Raw genomic sequence first — 23204 nt, forward strand, 5'->3', positions numbered from 1 at the left:
CGGTGGCAAGTGCTCGAGAGACGTGTGCGACGAAAGTGGATCGCGGCCGAATTCACGAGCGCACACAACATACTGACTCAGTGCGTTCCACCACTCGTACGGAGGACGTGCGTGCGTGCATCGAATGTATGTTAACAATTTTTTTTTTTTGAAACTGCATAATAGATCTGTATCGAGACTGATTCCCTCACAACTCTCGTCTGTCAATGAACACGAGAACTGACGATCTACGAGCTGTCACACGGTAAAGTAAACGTCGACAGTCGCGTTTCCAGAAATTTTAGTAGATCACCATGTATACGATGTGCACCACGTACGTTGCGCGGTCGTATTATTGATTTTTACCTGAGAAGAGAAACGCGTAATCGCAATCGTACCTACATGTACGTCGCGACTCAATGCATATAGCTGTCCAAGTTTTGTAATCGACTTCTATCAACATCTCGGAAATTTCTAGAATTATCCGACTACCCAGTACTCTAATGTATATGTAACAGAATTGATTGCTCCGATGTTTTTAATTGCGCTTTTCCGTAACATTTCCCTTTCTTTTCTTCTGCTCGATGAAGCTCGAGTGTTTATTGAGGGTTGAATTTTACAGGGAATACCAATTCTGTCAGGGAATATCAATATCGGTCAATCACAGTTGTCTCTCTCACTGTCTGCATTGTAATTGAGAGACTGCGACCTAGAAAAAAAATGAAATTATTTAAAAGATAATCAGCCTAAGATTATCATAATTCAATTGTCATATGAAGGATTTATTTCAATTGCTAATTGATAATTTTTCAGGCCATCAAAATATCGAAAATTTTTCCTATCATTTCTCTATGCAAGTACTAATCAACTTTTTTTAGAACTGTTTTTTATATCTCGATAATCTTTGATAAAAAATTTGCCACTGCAAAATAAATTTTTTTAAAATTTTTTTTTCGAAAGATTTCAAATCATTTTAATACGTAACAAAATATAACAAAATTAGTATTTTATAAAATTGCTTATATCTTAAGATTTTTGCATCATATAATGGCGCAAAATGTTATACAAAGCTTTAATAAAGCAATAAAACTAATATATTCATTGTGCCAATCTATACGACCGTCGTCGTGGTCATTGCATTGTTTTTTTTTAAAGTTGCACCAATAGAGCTATCATAAATTTAGCATTATCAAAGCTCTATCCAGTTGTTAAGATTAAGAAAGCGTTATCAATTAAATATATTTTTTAGTTAGATTCTGTTTTTTTCATATAAAAGATTTAGTTAATAATAAATTTTATTGTATTAGCACATTAATTAAAATAATGTAGAAATATAAAAATATAATATGAATCTGTAATTAACTTATATATATATATAATATATATATATATATATATATATATGTATATATGTATATAAATTCATAACTTTGTTCATTTATTTATAATAAATAACATGTAAAGTATTTTAATCAATTTTAAAACTTTAATATTGTTTTACTTGTTATCTTAATGGGAGATTATTAATTTTTATGATATAAAAGTCTTCAATTTCAATTGCACTTTATTATTTTTTCAACAATATTTGATAAATAGAAATTATCATTTCCGTAATCTCTTGTTTCGCTAATATTTACATGATTCTGCGATAACAAAATAATTCACTATTAAAAAAAAATATTTATAAGTGACGTCACATGAAATCATTCATAAAAAAATTAATTTTATTCGAAGAATATGCGTTATAATTATTGTTAGCGGAAACGAATAAAACTACTCAATGTGCCGTTAGCGGTCACAAACATCGCGTCAGTTGTCACTGATCGATAGCGTATGCTTAAACATTTCAAATGTACTTGTCTTTCATGTATTATTAAGATGCTTTGACATTTTACTCTACAATTCTTAGAACATTTGTATATATTAATTTCGGGAACATTTACTTGATTCGAATTAAATTCTGATAACAAAAATTTACTATGAAAAAAAATATTTATTGTGATGACACGTGAATTATTATTTAATTATCCATAAAAAAATTAATTTCATTGTTGAAAAATATGCGTTATAATTATCGTTAGTGGAAACGAATAAAAACAGCTGCTCGATATACTGTTAAGTGTCAGCAAATATCGCGTTAGTTATCATTGACTGATCGATAGTGTATGTCTAAATATTTCAAATGTTTGAAATATTTTCAAACAATTAAAAATATTGTCTTTCATGTCTTTCATTATTAAGATGACATTTTACTCCATTTTATTTCACACTTGCAAAAATAGCACACGTCATAAATATCTAGATCTAAAAAGCGACTCATTTTGGCATAAATTGCAAACGATTCATCATATTGACATAATTATTAAACATATTGCTATATTAGGTATATGCAGATGTACGTACCTTGGTGTTTTTGTTCTGAAAAAAGTTATGCGAGTCTTCAGTTGGCACGTGTATTCTTGAGCAACTCTGTTCACGACAAAAATTTAATCACCTTGTCGATTAAAATGTCTCGGTGTGTTCCTTGTATTTAATTTGAAAATTAAACATCGGAGTGGCAGGAACCAATTAGGTGAGATTTATGATTTGTAATGGGTACCTGTAAAAATTTTTATGGATAAAAGAAGATGACATAGATAAAGACTGTCCAATTTGAGCTTCGAAGCTAAAACGCAAAGCCATCGATAAAAAAATTCAATGCAAGATTTTTATGAACTATAAAGTTTTGATAAGCTTAAATCACTTAAACGCGTATTTACAATCCCTGAAATTTTCCCCGAAATTGAATTTTTTTGCGATGGCTTTGCGTTTTGGCTCCAAAGCTCAAATTGGATAGGGGGAAGGAGGGGGAGGAGGATCTGACATAGATGAATATATAATAAAAATAGAGAACCTTATATGTCAAAAAAAGTGTAATTTTAGAAAGTGTAATTTAGAAATTAATATTGGTCCTTGATTTTTGTTAATAAAAATAAAAAGCGACTAGATCCCGAAATAAAATTACAGTACATTAACGATATTCGACACGTAAAATATAATAAAATGATCAACAGGATAGAAATGCTTAGTTCGTCACACTGTCAGTCAGCACTTAAATGTGTAAAGTTTGCTAAAAATTTATGTAAACCTGGATTATTCCACAAGATCGTTTCCTTTGCGTGACTAGACATTGCATAAAATAAAACAGACTCAGGAGGGAGAATGTCAGTCACGTGTACTAAAATCGCTATTTAATTTTGATTGCATTTATACAGAGATATAAGAAAGGAAGACAATACACCATAACGTTTCTCTGATAAACGAAATTAGAAAGAGAGAAGAGATAGAGAAATATAGAAGAGAAGTGAGAAGAGAAGAAGTGAATCAGTAGCACAAGATTTTGGTATCCCATCAACTGGTGGTGCTTTCATCTCCGGCGTCAAGCCATATTTCCTGTTCCTGTTCTCTTTAGAAAAACGGAATATTACTGGAAGGGGTGCTGAGAGAAACCACTCTTTTCCGCGATGAGAGACACCGGTAACCAGGCCAAGTACGAGCAGCTCTTAGACGACGCTGGTCTCGAAATTCGCAACGATGACAAGGAACACAATGAAGAAAATACGACATTAGACGAGGTAAGCCCAATGGGGGAGTAGATTAGAATATTTTGCAGCTCTGAACAATGATCAAGAATATGTTCTTCATACATGCTTGTATATAGAATTTTTAGTTGTATTCATCAATATTTATAATCAATATTTAAATTTAATCCTCTGTTAGCAGCTAGAGTTTTTAAAGACATCACTGATATTTTGATTGTGACTTATGGTAGAATTTGATTGAATATGATAAATTTAAATCTGTAAAAATAAGTAAAATATTATTACAATATTCAACTTTTATGACATAGTTAATAAAAAGCTTTGACAAATATATCAGAATTTATGATTTTTATATAATTTTTATAATTTTATATTTTTATATAATCTGAAATAATGAAAAATTTGCTCGAAGGTTATTGCTCACAAAGAATTAAAACTTGATGTGACCTGATGTTTATTGATATTATAGTTGTAAGATATGCCAAAAAAATATACATTCGGCATATTTCAATGGATACTTTGAGAATTTTCTTTAATTGAAAGAGAAAACTTAAACAACATACTCAGCTGTTGTGCATTTATTTTAGTGTCTCTAAATTCATTCCTTGAAGGATACTGATATGTGTGAATCATTTGGTATACATACTTTTTGTGTGCACGCGTAGTACAATTATTTCACAACTGCATAAAAAGTTAGACGAAATGTGCGATTTCCGATATATCTGCAGATTCATCCATTCAAGTTATCATAGAAGTTATTATAGAAGTTATCATGGAAGTTATCAGCTATCAAAAGTATATATACCAAACTGAAGCAAGTTATTTCACCTTCGCGTCATGCGCTGCAATATCTCGTTTTTTTTTCGGCGTTTTCGATATTTAAATTTGAAACTTACTTCAGTATGATTTATCTGTTCCTCGTGGCTGAACTTTTTACACTTTTCATCCTTTTCCTTTTTGTCTCGTAGTGCAGCTATAAAAAAAACGGTTGTTCTTCCGGCAAGGGCGCGAAATTTAGTTCCTATAACCTGCTGTAACCTCTCTGAATAATTCCAGTGATTTTTCAAGAGTGTTAAAAACTGAAAGACGAATATTTCAATTTTCTTTTAACGTTAATTATTCCAGAAAGAAAGATAATTGTTATAAAAATAAAAAAAGACAATAATGAATGAATAATCAGAATTGGAAATCGTGGATTACGATACATGCTTACGTAAGTGAAACTTGTATGTTACAAGGAAATTCTCGTCACATTATACGTAAACTGCAAGGACATGAAAATGAGAACATTGCAAATAAATTGCAAGGATTAATACAACTAATGATACCTGTATATAATGACGTCAAGTATCACATTCATTTGATTTGCAAATAATAATTTGCAGTCTGTATCTCGAAAAAAATGTTTAAACGACACATTAACGTTATTAAACCTTCTTCTTAACATCTTCTTTACTTTGCCTTCTTTTTCATGTTTGCAGTAAAATGTAAATCTTGTTTCAAGCGAAAAAATACAGCCACATGCTTGCGCTGTGCAATATATCACGTAAATAAATGGACAGAAATTCATGATACATAAATTGTAATGAAATGCAAGTTCCTGGTGAAAAAGTTCCGCTGAAATTATTCCACATTTTGGAACATTTTAGCGAAATTGCTAAAAATTTGTTGAAACTTCATTGAAAGTGAATTTTTCAGTTAATATATACTGAAAAATATATACTGAAAAATCACTGAATCCAACCGGAATTTTTCTGAAATTTCTCTGAAATTCTTCTGAAATTTTGTCGAAAATGAATTTTTCAGCTAAAAATCGCTGAAATTAAACTAAAACTTTTTTAAAATACTAAAATTTTGTTGAAAAATGTTCCAAAACGTGGAGCAATTTCAGCAATATTTTTCCACGAGGGGTGGCACTGTATTTATATGGGCGAATCTTATTATTCATTTCTCTCCCAGTAAAGTCTGACTCTTGGCTTTTTGTGATTCATTATTCTTCGTGGAATTTGACGTGAAGACTTGACTCCTTGACTTGACACGTCCTGCCACGAGTGGCACATGTGTGACATGACACGTGACACGATGCGACATTGCAAGAAATCGGAATGATGAAGTGTATACAGAGTTCGGTAAAAGGAAGAAAATGAAGTACGATCATCCGTTGACTCTATCGACAATATCCGCTGATACAGCGGCACGTCTCACAATTCACAACTGTCTCGCGTCTCGCGTCCCTCGCAAGTCCGCGTTGATCCGCGTCCCGCGATCCCGTGGTGAGATTGTTTGAAAGTGATCACATTTTTCTATTTATTTGATATGCTGTCTTGTTTTCGACTATTATATGATCTATCCGCGTGTCCGATCATGTTTAATCATTACTTTGATATCCGTTTGGAAATGCATTGACAGATTGATTGGACCGCTGTCGTCACGAGGTTAATGTTCGAACGTTCATTATTTTGTCACAACATTTTTGTCAATACATTTTTGTTAGTCGAATTTTAACCAACAACTTTTCTACTTTTATTTATTTGTTGGCTCGATTTTTTTTTCCGTCAGTCGAACGTTCTGCCTCGGCGTATGCATATTTTTGCACAATTATAACAATGAGATAGTGCACAAGGTAAACAATTTGGCCCAATTTGGTGCTATTGATAAGATGGCGAAAAACGACGAAAAAATACGATGACGTGTGCTGATAGTACACCAATACATATTTAAGTATTTTCATGTGACAATGGTTTTCAGGATAAAAGACAAAATTGTGAAATGTGGTTGACAACCGCTGAATCGGCTAGTCTGGGGGCAGAGGAAGTAGCAGCTAGATTACACGTGGATGTACGAACAGGACTCAGGTGGCAAGAGGCTGATCATAGAAGGCAACTAACAGGTTTCAATGAGTTCACTGTAAAGGAAGAAGATCCACCATGGAAAAAATATATCGAACAGGTCTCATACAGATATTAGTAACAATGTATAATACAATTTAATTATATTTGTACACGGTCTCAATTGAATTTATATTCTTTTTTCAGTTCAAGAATCCATTAATTCTTCTTCTACTTGCCTCTGCATTTGTCAGTGTATGTATGAAGCAATTCGACGACGCTGTCAGTATTACTGTAGTAAGTAGACTTACACATGTCCATTGATCTCATGAATTTTAGTAAGCATTACCTAATTGATACTTATGTATGTAATTTGTTTTTTTGTAGGCTATCATAATAGTGGTGACAGTTGCATTTGTACAAGAATATCGATCGGAGAAATCTTTAGAAGAATTGAATAAATTGGTACCACCAATATGCCACTGGTAAATAAATTTATGCTTTTTATTAAATGCCTCGTTAATCACACTATATAATAATGATGAATATTAGTTCAATGTTGGGGCAGCATGTATCTAAATTTACAATTCTTTAGAAGTATGGTCCTTGGAGGATATACTAATCCTTTATACGTGCAGCATTCCTTTCCCTTCTTAGTGAAGAAGATATAATATGTCGTTGCACTCTATAGAAGGTGAAACTTACTTCTATGAAATTTCGTAAAGTCCTCCATACTTAAATTAAAGAAATCCCAACTAAGAATAATTGTCAAAACATTTTTTATCAAATTTTTACTTTGTTAACATTTTTTTTTAATTTTCTTGATTTTACTTAATTGTTAAGATACTTTTACATTACTATTATATCCTGATATTTTGTTTCCAGTTTAAGAGAGAGCCGTGTAGAGACATTTCTTGCACGTAATTTAGTTCCTGGTGATATAGTATATTTAAATATTGGAGATAGAGTACCTGCCGATATCAGAATATTTGAAGCTATAGATCTGGCGATTGATGAGAGTAGCTTTACTGGAGAGACCGAACCGGCGCAAAAGTCGACAGCCCCTTTGCTTAAGACTAATGGATTGACGTCAAAGAGAAATATCGCCTTCATGGGCACTTTAGTACGATGCGGGAATGGCAAGGTAGATTCTATTCAAACTATATTTAAAATTCTTGAGAATGGTTGCGCTTTACTATCAACTTATGTTATAATATCGCGCGATACAGGGAATTGTAGTGAATACGGGAGAAAAGAGTGAATTTGGGGAGGTTTTCTCGATGATGCAGGCTGAGGAGGCACCAAAGACTCCGCTACAGCGAAGCATGGACATTTTAGGTACTCAGCTGTCCTTCTATTCATTCTGCATTATCGGTATCATTATGCTGCTGGGCTGGATCCAAGGTAAGGCTATCCTTGAGATGTTTACCATTGGTGTAAGCTTGGCAGTAGCGGCTATACCGGAAGGCTTACCTATCGTCGTGACTGTGACACTGGCATTGGGAGTGATGAGAATGGTTAAGAGAAAAGCTATTGTAAAGAAGTTACCAACCGTTGAGACTCTCGGTAGGTTAACAAAAATATGAAATATTTATTTTATTCAAGTTATTTTTCTTATTGATTTAATTTATCTATCAAAATATTTTATTTTTCTGATCTCTTATCTAAAACTTCAAACGTAAGAAGAGAGTTTATTTTCTTTTTAGGCTGCGTAAATGTAATATGTTCTGATAAAACCGGCACAATTACAAAGAACGAGATGACCGCTACGATTCTCGTTACATCGGAGGGTTACATCGCGGATGTTACGGGAGCAGGATATAACGGGGTGGGAGAAATACACATACGGAAGTGTGATAATCCTGATCTCGCACATGCTGCTATCAGTAACATGCTGGAAATAGGTTGCGTTTGTAACAACGCTATCATACAAAATGACATTCTGTTGGGACAACCAACGGAAGGCGCACTGATAGCAGTGGCAATGAAATTCGGAATGTATGGTGTCGCTGATAGATATTTGCGATTGCAAGAATATCCATTTTCTTCTGAGCAAAAAATGATGGCTGTGAAATGTACACCCAAGTTTGGCGAGGTAAATTTAAATCAAGCAAAGGGCCGTATTATCTTTAGTTATTATTTGTTATTATTAAATGAAGCAAAGGATTACATTATTCTTAGTTATAGATTTTTATGTTGGAATATTAAATATATATGCTATAATTCTATATTTCAGAATAGACAGGAAATATACTTTGTGAAAGGTGCTTTGGAAAAAATCTTACCACAATGTACAAAATATTACGAGAACGGTCAAGTGTATCCTCTTAGTCAAAAGAAAGATCAGGAATTCTTGACAGAAGCATATGATATTGGTCAACAAGGATTGAGAGGTATTATTATTTTTTTCACAAACTATAATAAATGAATAATAAATTTAAGAATTATATTTTTTTGTAATTACCAATTTGGTTATTTATATATACAGTGATTGGTTTGGCACGTGGTTCTTCGTTACAAGATTTAATTTATATTGGCTTGGTTGGTATTTGCGACCCACCAAGACCGTATGTGCGCGAATCTATCAGCATTTTAATAAACAGTGGCGTTAAAGTGAAGATGGTGACTGGTGATGCTAAGGAAACTGCAGCTGCAATAGGTATATAAATAAATAGTATATCATATGTAAAAAGTTTACATTTTTTTAATACAATAGATATAATTTTTTATGATTATAAAGTTATAAAAATTTAATAATTTTTTAGCTAGCATGATTGGTTTGGACACACTTCATAGTCGATTGCTTTCGGGAGACGAGATCGATATGATGTCCGAACATGAATTGGAACAGTGCATTAATAGTGTTAGTGTATTTTATCGAGTAACACCAAAGCACAAACTATGTATTGTAAAGGCCTTACAGAGGAATGGTAACATAGTAGGTATGACCGGTGACGGCGTAAACGATGGAGTTGCATTAAAAAAGGCCGATATAGGCATCGCCATGGGTAAAAATGGCACTGATGTATGCAAAGAAGCGGCCGACATGATCTTGGTTGACGACGATTTTGGAACTATTATGTAACTAATATATTTGCTAACAATTTTAATTGAAATTTTATTTCAATTTATGTGAATTTGTGACTATATTCTTTATCTATTATATGATTTTTGTTTTAGCGCGGCAATCGAAGAGGGAAAGGGAATCTTTCACAACATTCGCAATTTTGTCAGGTTTCAATTGAGTACTAGCATAGCTGCGCTTTCTCTGATTGCTCTTGCAACATTGATGAGTATACCGAATCCTTTGAATGCTATGCAAATATTATGGATCAACATCATTATGGATGGGCCACCTGCTCAAAGGTGAGTTAAATAAATACTTTTAATTTAACGTTTTATTAAATATTTACTACACACAGTATGTTCAATTTTCTTCTGTATATAGTCTTGGAGTAGAACCGGTTGACAAAGATGTTTTGAAGCAAAAACCACGAAATACAAAGGAACCAATGATCACGCGTCATCTCATAATTAACGTCTTATTATCCGCTAGCATCATTATTCTTGGTACTTTATGGGTATACAATAGAGAGGTAATGTTTTTAAATCAGTCTATGCACACGCAGACACATACACACACACATACACACGCAAAATTATTGATTGTATATGTATATGTTTAATTTCCAGATGGTTAATGGGAATACCGCGAGAGATACTACCATGACATTCACTTGCTTCGTATTCTTTGACATGTTCAATGCTCTTAGCTGTAGATCACAAGTGAGATTTCATATTTTTATTTCATGTCTTATTATATCAAGAAAAAATATTACTACAGCCTGAAAACATCCGTTTATTTCAGACGAAATCCATATTCACAATTGGTTTGTGGAGTAATAAAATGTTCCTGGTAGCAGTAACGCTCTCTGTCATCGGACAAATGCTTGTGATCTACTTCCCTCCATTGCAGAGAATATTTCAAACTGAAGCTCTTACTGCAAAAGGTATCGTACTAGAGATATCATTAAAAATAGTTTGTGTATATTTCTTGTATAACATATTTATTTTTAATTTTTAGATCTTCTATTCTTGGCGGCGTTGACATCGAGTGTCTTTGTCATTAGTGAGATAAAGAAGTTCATTGAAAGACAACTGCAGAGACGTCGCGTCAATGGCCAGTATTATAACAAGTTCGAAATGGACTTTGTATGACAGTTACAGTCTGCCGGCGAGAGCAAGGCGGACAAAGATCATAACGAATAAGCGCATCAATTATCGCTCGACATCAATATGCAGTCGATCGCGTTCGTTTATAATTGACATATTACGTCTCGCTAATTCACATCTACTCGACTGTGCTTGCACACGTTCGTAACTTCGTCACATGTGCACCTCTATCATAAAATAGAAGAATAATATCTTTTCAATGACAGTTGTAATGTATCGATTGCGCAGTGTGACTGCAGTTTTTTTACCATTTACAAATTATCGATTCTATTTTTCCTAGTACATTGTGCACGTAGAAAAGAAAAAGGACAAAAAAAAACATTTCGATACCAATGTAATAGGTTATATAGGCTGTAGCTATTTTAGACTATATTTGATTATTGTATCTACAAAGAGACTATAAGTCACCATTTCATAGATAATAGCGTGGCTACTGCACATTCCATGCACGTTTGATAGATCAATGACTTAATGATATATTCTGTCTGTAATATAGTCTTAGAGACTGCAGTCCAAAGCAATGTTTGCACTGAATCATTCTATCTTACACTTTTTCTAAATATTGTAACAGTTTTTAAACACAGTAACAAGTATCGATTTTATCATTGTTCCTTTATTGTCAGTCAATTCACGTTAAAGGAGAAACGAATCATGCAGCATTTTACCGAGTAAAAAATAAGACAGAGGTAAACACATTGTAATTAAAACCAGCCATACACAATCGATTGCATTTATTATACAGTTGTAATCGGCGAAAATAAATGCTCTTATAATGTTCCTTATTAATTTCACGATTGCGAACGTATCCTTTCGATAGCAAGATAATATAATGCAAATTGCACCAACAACGAATGTACTATTTCCTCAAATAGCATAATAGCTAATTTATATTCGAGTAACATAATTCAATTGTGCCATCGAAAAGATACTCGTGTATTACATTATATAGATATATTTGAATTAATGTTTCATGAGTATATTAATGAATTAATCACACCATGTCCATATATGTTACGTTATATGTATACAGATATTTTATATTCAATTTTCTAAGAATTTAAACAAAATGATCATTTAATGAATTCCTTCAAGAACACTATAAGTTTTATATTGATACAATTCCGGTCCACCATAGCCGTAGAGCAGTTTTCCTTTACCATTTTCATCATAGTAAGGATAGCGATATTTTGGTCTAAAAAAGTAAAGATCACTTTTCAGTCAAGAGACTTTCTTAGGAAGTTGTGCATAATAACAAAAACAATCGAAACAGATATTTTAATACTGAAATAATTTATTAATTTTTTCCAACTTTTTATTCTTTATCGAAATGTTTGCTTACCGTTCGAAATATTGAAAATTAGGTGCTTGAGGTTCCGCGAGTATAGCTGTACTTTCATCGATTAGAGTGAAAAAAAAGATAGCGACTGTTGTTAACGCTATCATCGTTAGCCACTGCAAATAGAGAATAAAATTTCATAAAATAATGATAATGAAACAAAAAAAAATTTGCTTTATTTTTCATGTATAACGTATATTTTTTTTTATAAAATGACTATACTTGCTAAGAGAAATTCAACTGAGAAGCGATGCATTAAAACTTAGCGATTAGAAAGTCGCTAGATGACGTTAGTAATTAAATTTTTATTTAATTTTTATTGTTAATAATTAAATTTTCAAACAATTTATTCGATATAGAAAAATAATTGTACTTATTAAATTGCAAAAGAATTATGTTTGCAATTACAGTGAGAGCAAAAAGTATTCGTACAAGGAAATTCGTAATAAAAAAAGTCTTATTTGTAGAAAATAAACATTAATTAGCGATTTTATACAATGAATACATTCTAATATAAACAAACGAGCTTCGCATGTATTCCTGATTTTAAAAGCTAAATTTCTCGTCTACTTTTACGAATACTTTTTGAGCATTCAAACAATACAATTTTTAATTTTCGCTTATTTTTTAGATATATTTTGTATAATTAATACACATCTTTTTGGTATATATAATTTTAAGAAACATACAGTCTATGTTATTCTTTATGAATTATTAATTATCCAACAAGAAATGATCATCAATTAAACGAATCAAATTGATGTTGAAATCATTGTATTTATATCAACTCGACATCAATTCGATGACTCATTTTTCGTTGGATAATATTTATTTGTTTAAAATAAAGTTTTTTAAAAAATATTTTTTCGTACGAATACTTTTTGCACTCACTGTCTATAGTAATGCTATTTCTTATCATTTCTTACTTACTTACTTACTTACTTACAGAGGTAAAACTCGCCATGATAAATGACCAGATGTGAAATTTGTTTTCTTGTGTAATAGTAAGAAATTTTGAAAATAGTGTAAAATTAAAGTTTCTTTTGATAAAACAATTATTAATCGTTATTGTTAACCAATTACTAATCAATTTAACAAATATTACAAGATAATACTGATCGCTGTACGCTGAACTTCTAGATTCAGAACTCAGTCTAAATTTCTTAGTTCCCCTACTACTTTCAGTTCTTTCCACTTGTAAAGTGAAAGTTCTGAGATACGCTGTGCCACATACACTGATTGCTACGTCTGAAATGTCGACCGTGAAATTTTCGCAATATCCGAAAAATATGCGTTTTGAAAGTATTGATAATGGTTCACTAAAGTGTCACTGAAAGTGACATTTTCTTGATTGCAAATTGCATGTACGTGTTAAAGTGTAATTAAGAAAATGCTAAAACATCGAGAAGAAATCATATTCTTTAAACTTCTAATTATTTTTAATTGCACCGATATTATTGATTAAAACATATTGAGATATATAATACTAATTTATATGTATATAATATATATTTTATATATATACATATATACACATAGTTTAATTAATTGCAAATATTTAATCAAAATGAATTTGGTGAGATCATTTGTCAAATTTTGTGATAAAATGAGAGAAGAAAACACATCATCTTTCTTTAATTATCTCATGCACATTTATTGTTATATTGATAACGCAATTAAAAAATTGTCTCGTGAGAGTATTTGTAATTATAAATATTGTAATCAATCAAAAGTTTCGCTTTTTTTTAGTTTAGTAAACTATGCCGGACTCAAGTATACATCACATCAACAAAATTTCTATGTGTTATGTTAAAAAAATATATATTTACTTACTAGTTTAATGTTTCAACCTTTCACTGGATCTCCCCAAGGACCTTTATATCCGATGCCCATTCCTAATTTTGCTATCGCATATTCTCCAAAACGTCCGTTTTCTTGCTCATATTGAATCCTTCTTTGCTTGCCAATCTCTGGATCAAAGTTCCATTCCGTTTTCTAGATAAAAATAAAGCAAGAAAAATAAGTGAACTAAAATTGTGTCTCATATATATTATATATATGTACATTTACCTCATGCACAAGAGGTATGCCTGCAACGTTATTTTGAAGAAATTCAGTCAGGAGTCTGTAGACTGTAGCGTCTGTGACTGATACAATAATTTCACTATGAAGTAATAATGTCATCAGCATAATGATCTATAATAAAATGCACAGATAGAGTAAAGATTATTACAAAAACGAATAATTTAAATTAAATTACCGTCACAAATATAAATAAGAATTTAATTATATTTGAATTATTACACATTAATTTTTTTTACTACTGATAAAAATTTATTAATACATATAACACTAAATTAAGTTATCTTAGATACTTCGTGATGAACATTTTTTTGTTTACAAGGATCTCTAAAGTTTTTATCACTTGATTACACTTGATTCTTTTTCTATAATTTTTTTAAACCAACCAATATTTGATTATGTCTCAGTTTACACATGGCTCAGTTCACTCCAGGAATGGTATCGCTATCGACGCGGAATGACTCTATTCTGTGAAATTTATTCTGTAATCCGACTTATACATGAAAATATTCGTTATCGTAATACCGGCAGTGAAAGTAAAAACTCGATCGCGCGCTTAACGACGCGCGAGAATTTAAAAAGTCACATTAGATCCTCTTGTGAATGACAATTGGTTATTCATGAATTGATACTTAATGCGAATCACGAATTTCCTATGGGATGTGAGATCGGAAGAATAAAAGCCAGACGAAATCCGAATGGAGTCCCAGTCGTTCATTATTTTCCAGCAGTTCTGCAATGAGCACAATTTCGACAAGTCATGCACGTTGATAAAATACTTTTAATGATCATCATTTACGCGGTAAGTGATCTATATTAAATACATAGGAAAAGGCACATAAATATTTATTTGCTTCTCTGATTCAATTAAAATACATTTTAATTTTACCTTGTAATTGTATTTTTACTTGTTATTAAACGAGCCTGCAGTTAAAAATGTTAGTTTAATTATGTATTGAATTAGTAGAATTCACGTAAATATTCAATTAAATTTTTTGTTAATAAAAACGAAAATTGTTATCTTAAATAGACAAATGCATGGTGCAGTGATCGAATGTTGATACGAAACGCCAGGACATTTGATTCGTCATTTTTCGCATGGCTGCAAGCATTGTTCAGCAACAGAAACAATGTTTCAATTTTTCCAAAATTCTGGCCCAGTCGACCGCAGCTCCAGGAATGGACCAGGAATGGTATTATGAGTCTGTTACGTCTTGCGTCTTTCAATACTGAGGAACCCATGCACATCGAGTTCAGACCCGAGGATGGACCACGCGCTGCAAAAACATATCAACGGCGTTTCGGATATCGCGGAGAGTGGCTTGTTAAACAATTGGGGAACGGTTTTAGTCCCGATGTTCTATTATATAGGCAACATGTGCCTAATACGTTCTTAATACCTCCTCCAATTCCCTTTAGAAGTAATAATTTAATCCGCAGCGCAAGTGCATTCGAATACAATCGGTAGAATTACGTTAGTTTAAATTTACTAGTAAATTAGTTTATTAGTTTATTAGTAGTCGTTTAGATTAGCCAGAACTCTAGAATACAAAATAATCATCAAATACAAATCAGTCTGCGCGTTATTATTTATTTGTATATAATGCATATGAATCAAATAAAAAAAAAATGTTGTCATTGATAAAAATCATAAACGTATTATTTAGCAAGAAAAACACGCGTATAGAATGTATCTAAGATTGTAAAAATATATGTGTTATGCTGGTACGTTTTCATGCAGACGAAAGTATCTACAATGCCCACACTTTCACATAATCCACTACAAGCGCTGTTGTTGCATCCCATGTAGGATACCACTTATCTCTCGCACGATAGAAGTTGTACAATGCCTGTAAAGAATAATAATTGCATTCATTTGTTAAAATCTTTAGCTTATTTGGAATAGCTTTCTCAAACTCTTTAAATTTTAAAAAAATTTAATGTTAAATATTATTGTAATAACATACCTTTGCTTCGACATTTCGCCAAGGTTTGATATATCCATTACTCACGATGTGATCCTCAAATTCGTGAAGACCTCCAACGGCTACACCCAGAGTCAAATATGACTGCAATAAATGGTATCACACTTTTATCGTTACGAGATTTAGTAAAACAAATGATACAAGTCTCTATTAACAAAGAAAAATATAATACAATTTCAATACCGATTTGCCAAATGATATGTCTACGGTTTGCTCCCCGTACTGCACTCCATCGACCTTCACTACAATAAGACCATTCGTCCATTCAATTTCGAAAATATGGAAATTTTTGGACCAGGATTCGCTCGATCGCCTTTTGGACAACATTTCCGCGTTACTTTCATTCCAGGACGCGATCAATCCACCTGCAGTTAATATGCGGTTGTTGATGGTCTCACCACTGCGAGTCCTTAATTCTTCGTTGCCCATCGAGGATGCAATCCTAATCTCGCGATGCAATCTGGATTCCAATGTATTGTCCAATGTATTTTCGGCATTATGCAATGTTATCACTACAAAATACATATTTACAATAGTTCAAGTAAAAAAAATTGATAGTAAAAAGTTACAAACTTACCAGGAAATACCCAATCGCCATGTGGCAATTTGGCTCTTATTTCGACACGCCCAAAGAGAAATTCAAATTTTCTTTCTGTACTAATTCGTCCAGAGATCAAAGGAGGCAAGATGTATGAAGCAGCAGCTTGACGTTGGCAATCATCTGTACCAATTCTGCCCGTACAACTAAAAAAAGAAAATAATTAAATATTTAATTTTAATCTTCTGTCTTCCTAATTCCCTAATTATTCGCATACTCTTCCAGTATTATTCTTCCATTCGATACAAAGTTATTGCCATATTTAGTATCAAGTAGAACAGGTTTAATGCGCAGCAATCCATCGCTCGTATCTGTTACATCATTGGTCATATAGATGACAAATTCATGATTCTGTATAGCGAAAATAATAATTTTAAACGAAAAACGGTTTTTTAAATAAACTTATTATCTGCATTCGCGATGATACATACCGGCGAACCGGAAAAACGTTTCCACTCATTCCATTTTGTGTTATCGAGATGATCAAAGTTATCCTCAAAAATGAGTTGACCTGGACAGACTTGTCGTTGTTCGCCTTTCTCAGATATCCATGTAATCGATGTCGTCGTGCAGCTCTGTGGACTTTGAGTCGTGATATCGATGTACTGAGTGCCGTCAGAGTTGAAGAAACCTGAAAATAAAACAAAAGGTATTTTAAACAATTGCATATCTAATAATTGTTTCTTCAAACAAATCAAATTAAAACATAAATAAATAAAACAAATTATAAATAAATGATAATAAGATATTGCATTGTTAGCGTTGAGATTTGTTCATAATAAAAAAATAAATTATTTGTAATTAAATATAAATAGAAAAATGTATATATTTATAAAAAACTTACCGACAACCCGATGTGATTGATCAATCAGATTGTATCCTAGACCCTGATATACAACGTGAATCCAATAATAGATAATATCATCTCGTCTTAATTGAACTTGCTTGTCTTGGAAAGTCCATCGTCCATTTCGAATTTTGAGAATATCTTTTGCAAAACGTCCCGCTTCTAAACCATCAAAATCCTCATTGATGTTTATATGGAAAGCTACCAATGTAATTCCATGTTCATCTATAGAAAAAAAATGTTATTCCCATTGCAATCTTCCAATTTTGATTATAATATACAGGGTATTTGAGTAACAATAAAACTCTCGCATAAAGATAGAGCAGGCTAAATTGAGTCGGAAAGTCCTCTACCATTTTACAATTTTCGTAATAGTTAACAAAATATTTATTAATTACTAAAAATCGCATCGAATATTGATTTTCAATAATTTTTTACTCAAGTACTATCAACTTTACAGAAAAATAACAAGTGACAAAAATTATTAATTTTCTTCTCATAGAGTTCTAAGAATTTTTTCAGAATTTTTATCGCATTTGTCATGTTGTAAAAATAGTTACCAATATATACACACACGCGCGCGCACATATATTATATAAAACAATGCAATATAAAAAAATTGATAAAAAATTCTAAAAAGATTCTTAGAGCTCTATGAGGAAAAAATAAACAATTTTTGTCTCTTGCTGTTTTTCTATAAAGTTGATAATATTTGAGTAAAAAATTATTGAAAATCAATATTCAGAGATTTTTAATTAATATTTTGTTAACTATTGCGAAAATTGCAAAAAAGGACTTTTCGATTCAGTTTAATCCTGCTCTATCCCTATGCGAGAATTTTATCATTACTTAAATACTTTATAATTTATTTGCTGAACAGATAATATGCAGTGTCACAAAACAATCGTAATTTAAATTACAAATTCTGTTTTGTTAATATCAAAAAACTTGCAAAATTATATTTACATACAGGATGCTTCAAAATTCGCGCACACGAAATACAAGACATGATACTTTATGCTAAAACAGACAATTTTTTCCTTTAACAAAATTGCGATAAATAATTTTTGCGCTTATTTATTAACTTCAATCTGCGCTCCTGCAAAAACTTATCGAATGCAATTCTGTTAAAGGAAAAAATTGTTGCTAGAACGAATAACTTTTTCCTGTTGACAATTTTGCAAAAGAAAAAAGTTGTTTCTTTTAGCATAAAATATCACATCTTGTATTTCGCGGGCGCGATTTTGAAATACTTTGTATACTACAATGCTTTAGCTCAATTATTTGTTAAATACCAAATATCCTACATAAATATACTATTTAATTAGAATTTTATCTTACCAGGAATAGATATGCGTAATCCCATAGGATGAAGGGGCTCTACCTTAGCCTCTGGAGGCTTATAAGCGGCATTCTCGTAAACATTTGTGAACAGTATTGTCAAAAGAAATAATTTTGCGAATGGAAAATGTTCTATCATTTTTATTAAATTGTCCTTGAATTGATTCTTAATTAGTTTTTTACATATACACACACACGCACACACATACACACAAATACACAATAGATTTTCTTATCTTCTCCAAATTTTGGCCGCCTGCATCAATTCATCAAATTCATTTAATCTCTAGCTTTTTTTCGTTCCTTTATCTTTTTCGCTCTTTTAACAAGCACAATTTTCGAAGGACAACCAGTTTAGCAAGACAAAGTCTAATCGAAATACATCGATTTGTTAAGCTGGTGATGCACGGCGCGGCATATACTGACTTACTGAGATTCCTTGTAGAGTCTTTTATTCTCCCTTCTACTTGAATAGTTTGACGCAAAACCGGAATGGTTGCTGCGTCAGTATATTGACCGGGGAATATTTGTTTCCCCATTTATTTATTGCTCATACCGTTTAATCCAGAAGCGTGCAGATAGAATTGGACACCCGTGTACAAAAATAATTACCTAAGAAATATGCATATCCAATTTAAGAAATATGCGCTCCAGAAATATGCATATATATATATATATATATATATATATATATATATATATATAAAACCAAAAAGTAATGTGTGTGTGTGTGTGTGTGTGTGTATACACATTACTTTTTGGTTGATCTGAACGTTTCTTTGTCTTTCAAATCAAAATCGCCTCTTTTTAAATCGTCGATACCAGTACTGATACATTTTAAGTGATGGAGTAGATTCAAAATAAGTTTCTAAAATATATCGGTGAGCTTCGGCAGCAGTTTTCTTCGAATTAAAGCAGTAAAGTAAGTATATATGACGAAGATGCTCTTCATCAGGTTTTACCATTTTCAATCGTACTTTTTCTTCTTCTTCGCAAATGATCCCCGTTCCTTCGACGAAACAGATACAGCTAAAATAAAAACAATTACCAAGGGCTCCGGTGAAGACTGAAAGCACTACATAGCTGTGCAAAAAAACGATTCAGGTAGGTAGCAACAAAAGGGTGGGCCCCGAGAAAAAGAGAATTATGGAGAAAGATCGACTGATTTGAAAAATGCTAAGTAAAACAAAGTTTAACAGATAGACGTTTTACAATGAAATGAAGATCAAGGCCGTCTGATTCATGCTGACAACGCTCATGTCATTTACCTTCGTTTAATATTTGACAAACAATAAGGACGAAATGATTTTTAAGCGTTGTGAGCGTGAATCGGACCAAAAGGAAAATTTTTCTTTAGAAAGGCTCTCAAAAGATCAAACTTTAGGAATAGTCAATGGACAGTAAAAAAACATGATTGATCTTGTCGCGGATCATCGCAAGGGCAAGCACTTGTCAGTTATATTTTGCGGTGCATATATACTATATAGGATGAACCAGAGTTGTTGAACCAGCTTTTTGCCCTATGAAAAAATTATCGACATGCGTTATAATCAATTTTAATCAGATATAAAGTCGATAATTTTTTCATAAGGTAAAAAGTTGGTTCAATGACTCTGATTCATCCTGTATAAATTGTAGTGATTGAAGTGAATCCTATGAATTAAGACGATCTTTTCACGCTTAAGAGGCAGGCAGTGGAATCAGGGTTTCACTTCGTTATTATAAAAATATTGATGTAATAATTGTTCTTTAACTCTGAAATCTTCATCCAGATGGGCTTTGAAAGATTTTTGAAGGATTCATTAGATTTTAGAGGATACTTGAAAATCTGGGCATTTTGAAGTAAGGTTTATATTCACGAAAAGTAGACTTAGCTAACTTGTCAACAACCTCATTTCTATGAATACCTTTATTATATTCTGAAATCTAGATCAGATGAATCTCCTTATTTGATTCCTTGGCAAGAAGCAAATGGCACTTGATTTGATAAATCAAATTAATTAGCGTTGCGTATGCTGAGAGGAAATAGCATCCAGAACAGATTTAGAGAAAATAATAAATCGAGAAAATAAACTTGTCATGAGGAAAGGAAAATGTCTTTTAAGACATCCAAGCTTCTGCTTGAGAAAACAGATATTTGTTTGAGAGGGAAGACGGTGCATTAAACTAAAATCAAGATTAAGTGAAAAAATTCTCACCGACAGCAGAAACTTGTCTTCTTTGAAATCATCCGTACAAAGAGAGATACAATCGTCAGGGTCAGATCATTTCGGAAATTGTTGAATTTAACAATTATGACTTGATAAGACGAATCTTTGGTCAAGAGAGCAGTAGGAGGGGAAAAGACGGAAAAATTAAAATCATATTCAAAAAGCGGGAGGGAGACCGAGCGTTTAATAAGACTTATCAAAGAGTTGTAAAATATATTGCTTAAAAGGAACATTATTCAAGGCTTAAACTCGCTTAAACTTATGAGAATTTTTTCAATCGCACTAAAAAGTACGATTATGTTTACGAATGCACAGAACTTGTGTCACATCTAAATTATTTGAATTAAAAGTCATTAATAATTCATTTACTTTGTCATTATGAACAGTCATTAAAATATCGTTCACATATCTATAAAAAACGGTACCTCAAATGACAATTTATTTAAGGCCAATGTTTCTCCTGTATAACAATATTAGATATTATGGGCAATATTAGGAAATCCCATAGTCACATACCATAAATCTGTTTATAATATAAATCTGTTTATATTATACATCATTAAAAGTGAAATAAGTCAAGTGTAATATCAAATTCATACCTATTTTAAATTCGTCTATTTAATAGTATTTTTGTATTATTATTAATATGATGCCAGTCTATTTTCAATACTTCTTATAACTAGTTCTATTGGCACATTGGTGAACAACGATGTTACATTCAATGAAATGAGAATATATATGTTCTTTATTAATATTCAAATTATTTAATTTATCCACTAGATGTTATTGTTCTGCTATTTTTTATCAAACTTTGTGCCTTTAGAATATACTATCACTAATAATTCTGTTTAAATAACGTGCAAATCTATATATAGTGAACTATTGATCGCAATTATGATTCTCAATGGCGTGCCTTGTTTATGTATCTTAGAGATATCATATGCCCTAGATAAAATATTATCGGTTGTCAATATATTATTATATGTCGTTTGATCAATATAACCTTGTTTCCATCTACTAATAATCGATTTTAAATCTCTCGTTAATTTATATGGATAATTAAATAACTGGATTTTTTGTATCATTTATTATTTCATATGTGTGTTAAAGTCGTTAAGCATGTTTATCATCTTTTTATCATAATTACTCTAAAGCCACCGTAGAATTCCCTTTATCTGCTCTCTTTATCTGTTCTTACACAATATATTATCTTATATTATTCATATGGTTTAATTAAATTACACATTACAATTATTTTATATTATATTTTTATAGTACAATAATATTCGTATCACAATGATAATCATTATGTACATGGTCATCCAATCATAATTCTCGAATGTCGCTTCTACCGAAAATATAGAAAATTTTGTCAAACAAGGATTGTATTAGGATAATTTATGTTAAGTTAATGGATATCAAGATCATTATATAATTAAGTTCACTGTAGGTTTATGTAATAATTTATACACGTTAATAATATGTAAATTTTGTAACATTTACTGAAGAGGACCGTTAAAAAAGATTTGAAATGTTTGAAATATTGTTTATATGTGAAGATTAATAAACAATTTAATTATAGAACATATGTTGTTAGATTCAAAAAGCCCTATTGTATATTAATTGAATTTTATTCTTAGTACAAATACAAATACTTCAACTCATATTTGATTTGGTCAAAATTTCCGTTTCATATTTTTTAATTTTTCAAAATATTAAATCTATTATTTAAACAATATAATATATTATAGGACCATATATGTGTGTGATAACACAAATTATAGCAATCAAAGCCTTAAATAGTCTAGCAGGATCTTAAATGCTTCTATGATTCTGTGTGAATTTATATATACTATGTATGTTGTCTTTTTTGAAACGCGAGCCGAAATGATTTTTCGGTCTTGAAACGTTAATTTTACTAAATTATTGCAATAATGTCACGAGTTAAAATTGACTAGCAACTTAATCATTTTTATCTTTAGCTTTTTCGAATCTTCGAAACGATCTTAATTATGCTAAACGATATATTAAAATCTGTAAATAATTAATTCTTATTGCAAAAAATATTACCTCAGCCGGGACTCGAACCTGGATCTCTTATATTCCGTGCAAGTTTATGTAACTCATCTATTATTTAATATTAGTAGATTTTTAATTGCTGATGAATTACATAAATCATGTTAT

General features: G+C 31.4%; 5 protein-coding genes and 1 long non-coding RNA gene across 6 annotated transcripts; 2 read left to right on the forward strand and 4 right to left on the reverse strand.

Annotated features, from left to right (window-relative positions):
- Positions 1-16: 16 nt before the first annotated feature.
- SPoCk (secretory pathway calcium atpase) lies at positions 17-13012 on the forward strand. The gene is made up of 16 exons (XM_011052439.2): positions 17-244; positions 3234-3593; positions 6309-6509; positions 6596-6685; positions 6776-6873; positions 7274-7532; positions 7618-7954; positions 8095-8483; positions 8625-8781; positions 8877-9047; positions 9154-9469; positions 9569-9754; positions 9837-9984; positions 10082-10174; positions 10257-10398; positions 10473-13012. The coding sequence occupies exons 2-16, from the start codon at positions 3483-3485 to the stop codon at positions 10604-10606; spliced, it is 2832 nt and encodes a 943-aa protein (XP_011050741.1). The 5' UTR covers positions 17-244; positions 3234-3482; the 3' UTR covers positions 10607-13012.
- Positions 2363-5708, reverse strand: LOC147907127 (uncharacterized). The gene is made up of 3 exons (XR_015547829.1): positions 4889-5708; positions 4457-4639; positions 2363-2578 (listed from the first exon to the last, which is right to left on the reverse strand). It is a non-coding gene; the product is annotated as an uncharacterized LOC147907127 (long non-coding RNA).
- On the reverse strand, positions 11338-13011 carry LOC105143893 (uncharacterized). Its single transcript, XM_011052448.2, has 3 exons — positions 12904-13011; positions 11961-12073; positions 11338-11813 (listed from the first exon to the last, which is right to left on the reverse strand). Exons 1-3 carry the CDS (start codon positions 12919-12921, stop codon positions 11696-11698), a joined length of 249 nt encoding a protein of 82 aa, XP_011050750.2. The 5' UTR covers positions 12922-13011; the 3' UTR covers positions 11338-11695.
- On the reverse strand, positions 11961-14511 carry LOC105143894 (uncharacterized). Its single transcript, XM_011052449.2, has 4 exons — positions 14426-14511; positions 14028-14153; positions 13791-13952; positions 11961-12073 (listed from the first exon to the last, which is right to left on the reverse strand). Exons 1-3 carry the CDS (start codon positions 14453-14455, stop codon positions 13803-13805), a joined length of 306 nt encoding a protein of 101 aa, XP_011050751.1. The 5' UTR covers positions 14456-14511; the 3' UTR covers positions 11961-12073; positions 13791-13802.
- Positions 14512-14724: 213 nt separating this feature from the next.
- On the forward strand, positions 14725-15849 carry LOC105143889 (uncharacterized). The gene is made up of 2 exons (XM_011052437.2): positions 14725-14841; positions 15070-15849. The coding sequence occupies exons 1-2, from the start codon at positions 14800-14802 to the stop codon at positions 15505-15507; spliced, it is 480 nt and encodes a 159-aa protein (XP_011050739.1). The 5' UTR covers positions 14725-14799; the 3' UTR covers positions 15508-15849.
- B-gluc1 (beta-1,3-glucan recognition protein 1) lies at positions 15611-19267 on the reverse strand. Its single transcript, XM_011052438.2, has 8 exons — positions 18811-19267; positions 17467-17694; positions 17054-17253; positions 16840-16973; positions 16602-16768; positions 16208-16536; positions 16007-16108; positions 15611-15889 (listed from the first exon to the last, which is right to left on the reverse strand). Exons 1-8 carry the CDS (start codon positions 18947-18949, stop codon positions 15791-15793), a joined length of 1398 nt encoding a protein of 465 aa, XP_011050740.1. The 5' UTR covers positions 18950-19267; the 3' UTR covers positions 15611-15790.
- Positions 19268-23204: the final 3937 nt, after the last annotated feature.

This window comes from Acromyrmex echinatior, chromosome 16 (assembly GCF_024713525.1).
Source record: "Acromyrmex echinatior isolate Ae372 chromosome 16, ASM2471352v2, whole genome shotgun sequence".
NCBI lineage: Eukaryota > Metazoa > Arthropoda > Insecta > Hymenoptera > Formicidae > Acromyrmex > Acromyrmex echinatior.

Excerpts from the sequence above, each read along its gene's own strand:
- LOC105143894 (XM_011052449.2), bottom strand. The coding sequence starts at position 14,455 with ATGTGTAAACTGAGACATAATCAAATATTG. Across the intron at positions 14,154-14,425 it reads TGAGACATAATCAAATATTG|ATCATTATGCTGATGACATT; the intron begins GTTGGTTTAAAA and ends ATTTTATTATAG. Across the intron at positions 13,953-14,027 it reads GCATACCTCTTGTGCATGAG|AAAACGGAATGGAACTTTGA; the intron begins GTAAATGTACAT and ends ATTTTTATCTAG.
- SPoCk (XM_011052439.2), top strand. The coding sequence starts at position 3,483 with ATGAGAGACACCGGTAACCAGGCCAAGTACGAGCAGCTCTTAGACGAC. Across the intron at positions 9,470-9,568 it reads GACGATTTTGGAACTATTAT|CGCGGCAATCGAAGAGGGAA; the intron begins GTAACTAATATA and ends TTTTTGTTTTAG. Across the intron at positions 10,175-10,256 it reads CTCTTAGCTGTAGATCACAA|ACGAAATCCATATTCACAAT; the intron begins GTGAGATTTCAT and ends CGTTTATTTCAG.
- LOC105143893 (XM_011052448.2), bottom strand. Across the intron at positions 11,814-11,960 it reads AATTTTCAATATTTCGAACG|ACCAAAATATCGCTATCCTT; the intron begins GTAAGCAAACAT and ends TTACTTTTTTAG.
- LOC105143889 (XM_011052437.2), top strand. The coding sequence starts at position 14,800 with ATGCACGTTGATAAAATACTTTTAATGATCATCATTTACGCG. Across the intron at positions 14,842-15,069 it reads TAATGATCATCATTTACGCG|ACAAATGCATGGTGCAGTGA; the intron begins GTAAGTGATCTA and ends TATCTTAAATAG.
- B-gluc1 (XM_011052438.2), bottom strand. The coding sequence starts at position 18,949 with ATGATAGAACATTTTCCATTCGCAAAATTATTTCTTTTGACAATACTG. Across the intron at positions 17,695-18,810 it reads ATTACGCATATCTATTCCTG|ATGAACATGGAATTACATTG; the intron begins GTAAGATAAAAT and ends TTTTTTCTATAG. Across the intron at positions 17,254-17,466 it reads TCAATCACATCGGGTTGTCG|GTTTCTTCAACTCTGACGGC; the intron begins GTAAGTTTTTTA and ends TTTTATTTTCAG.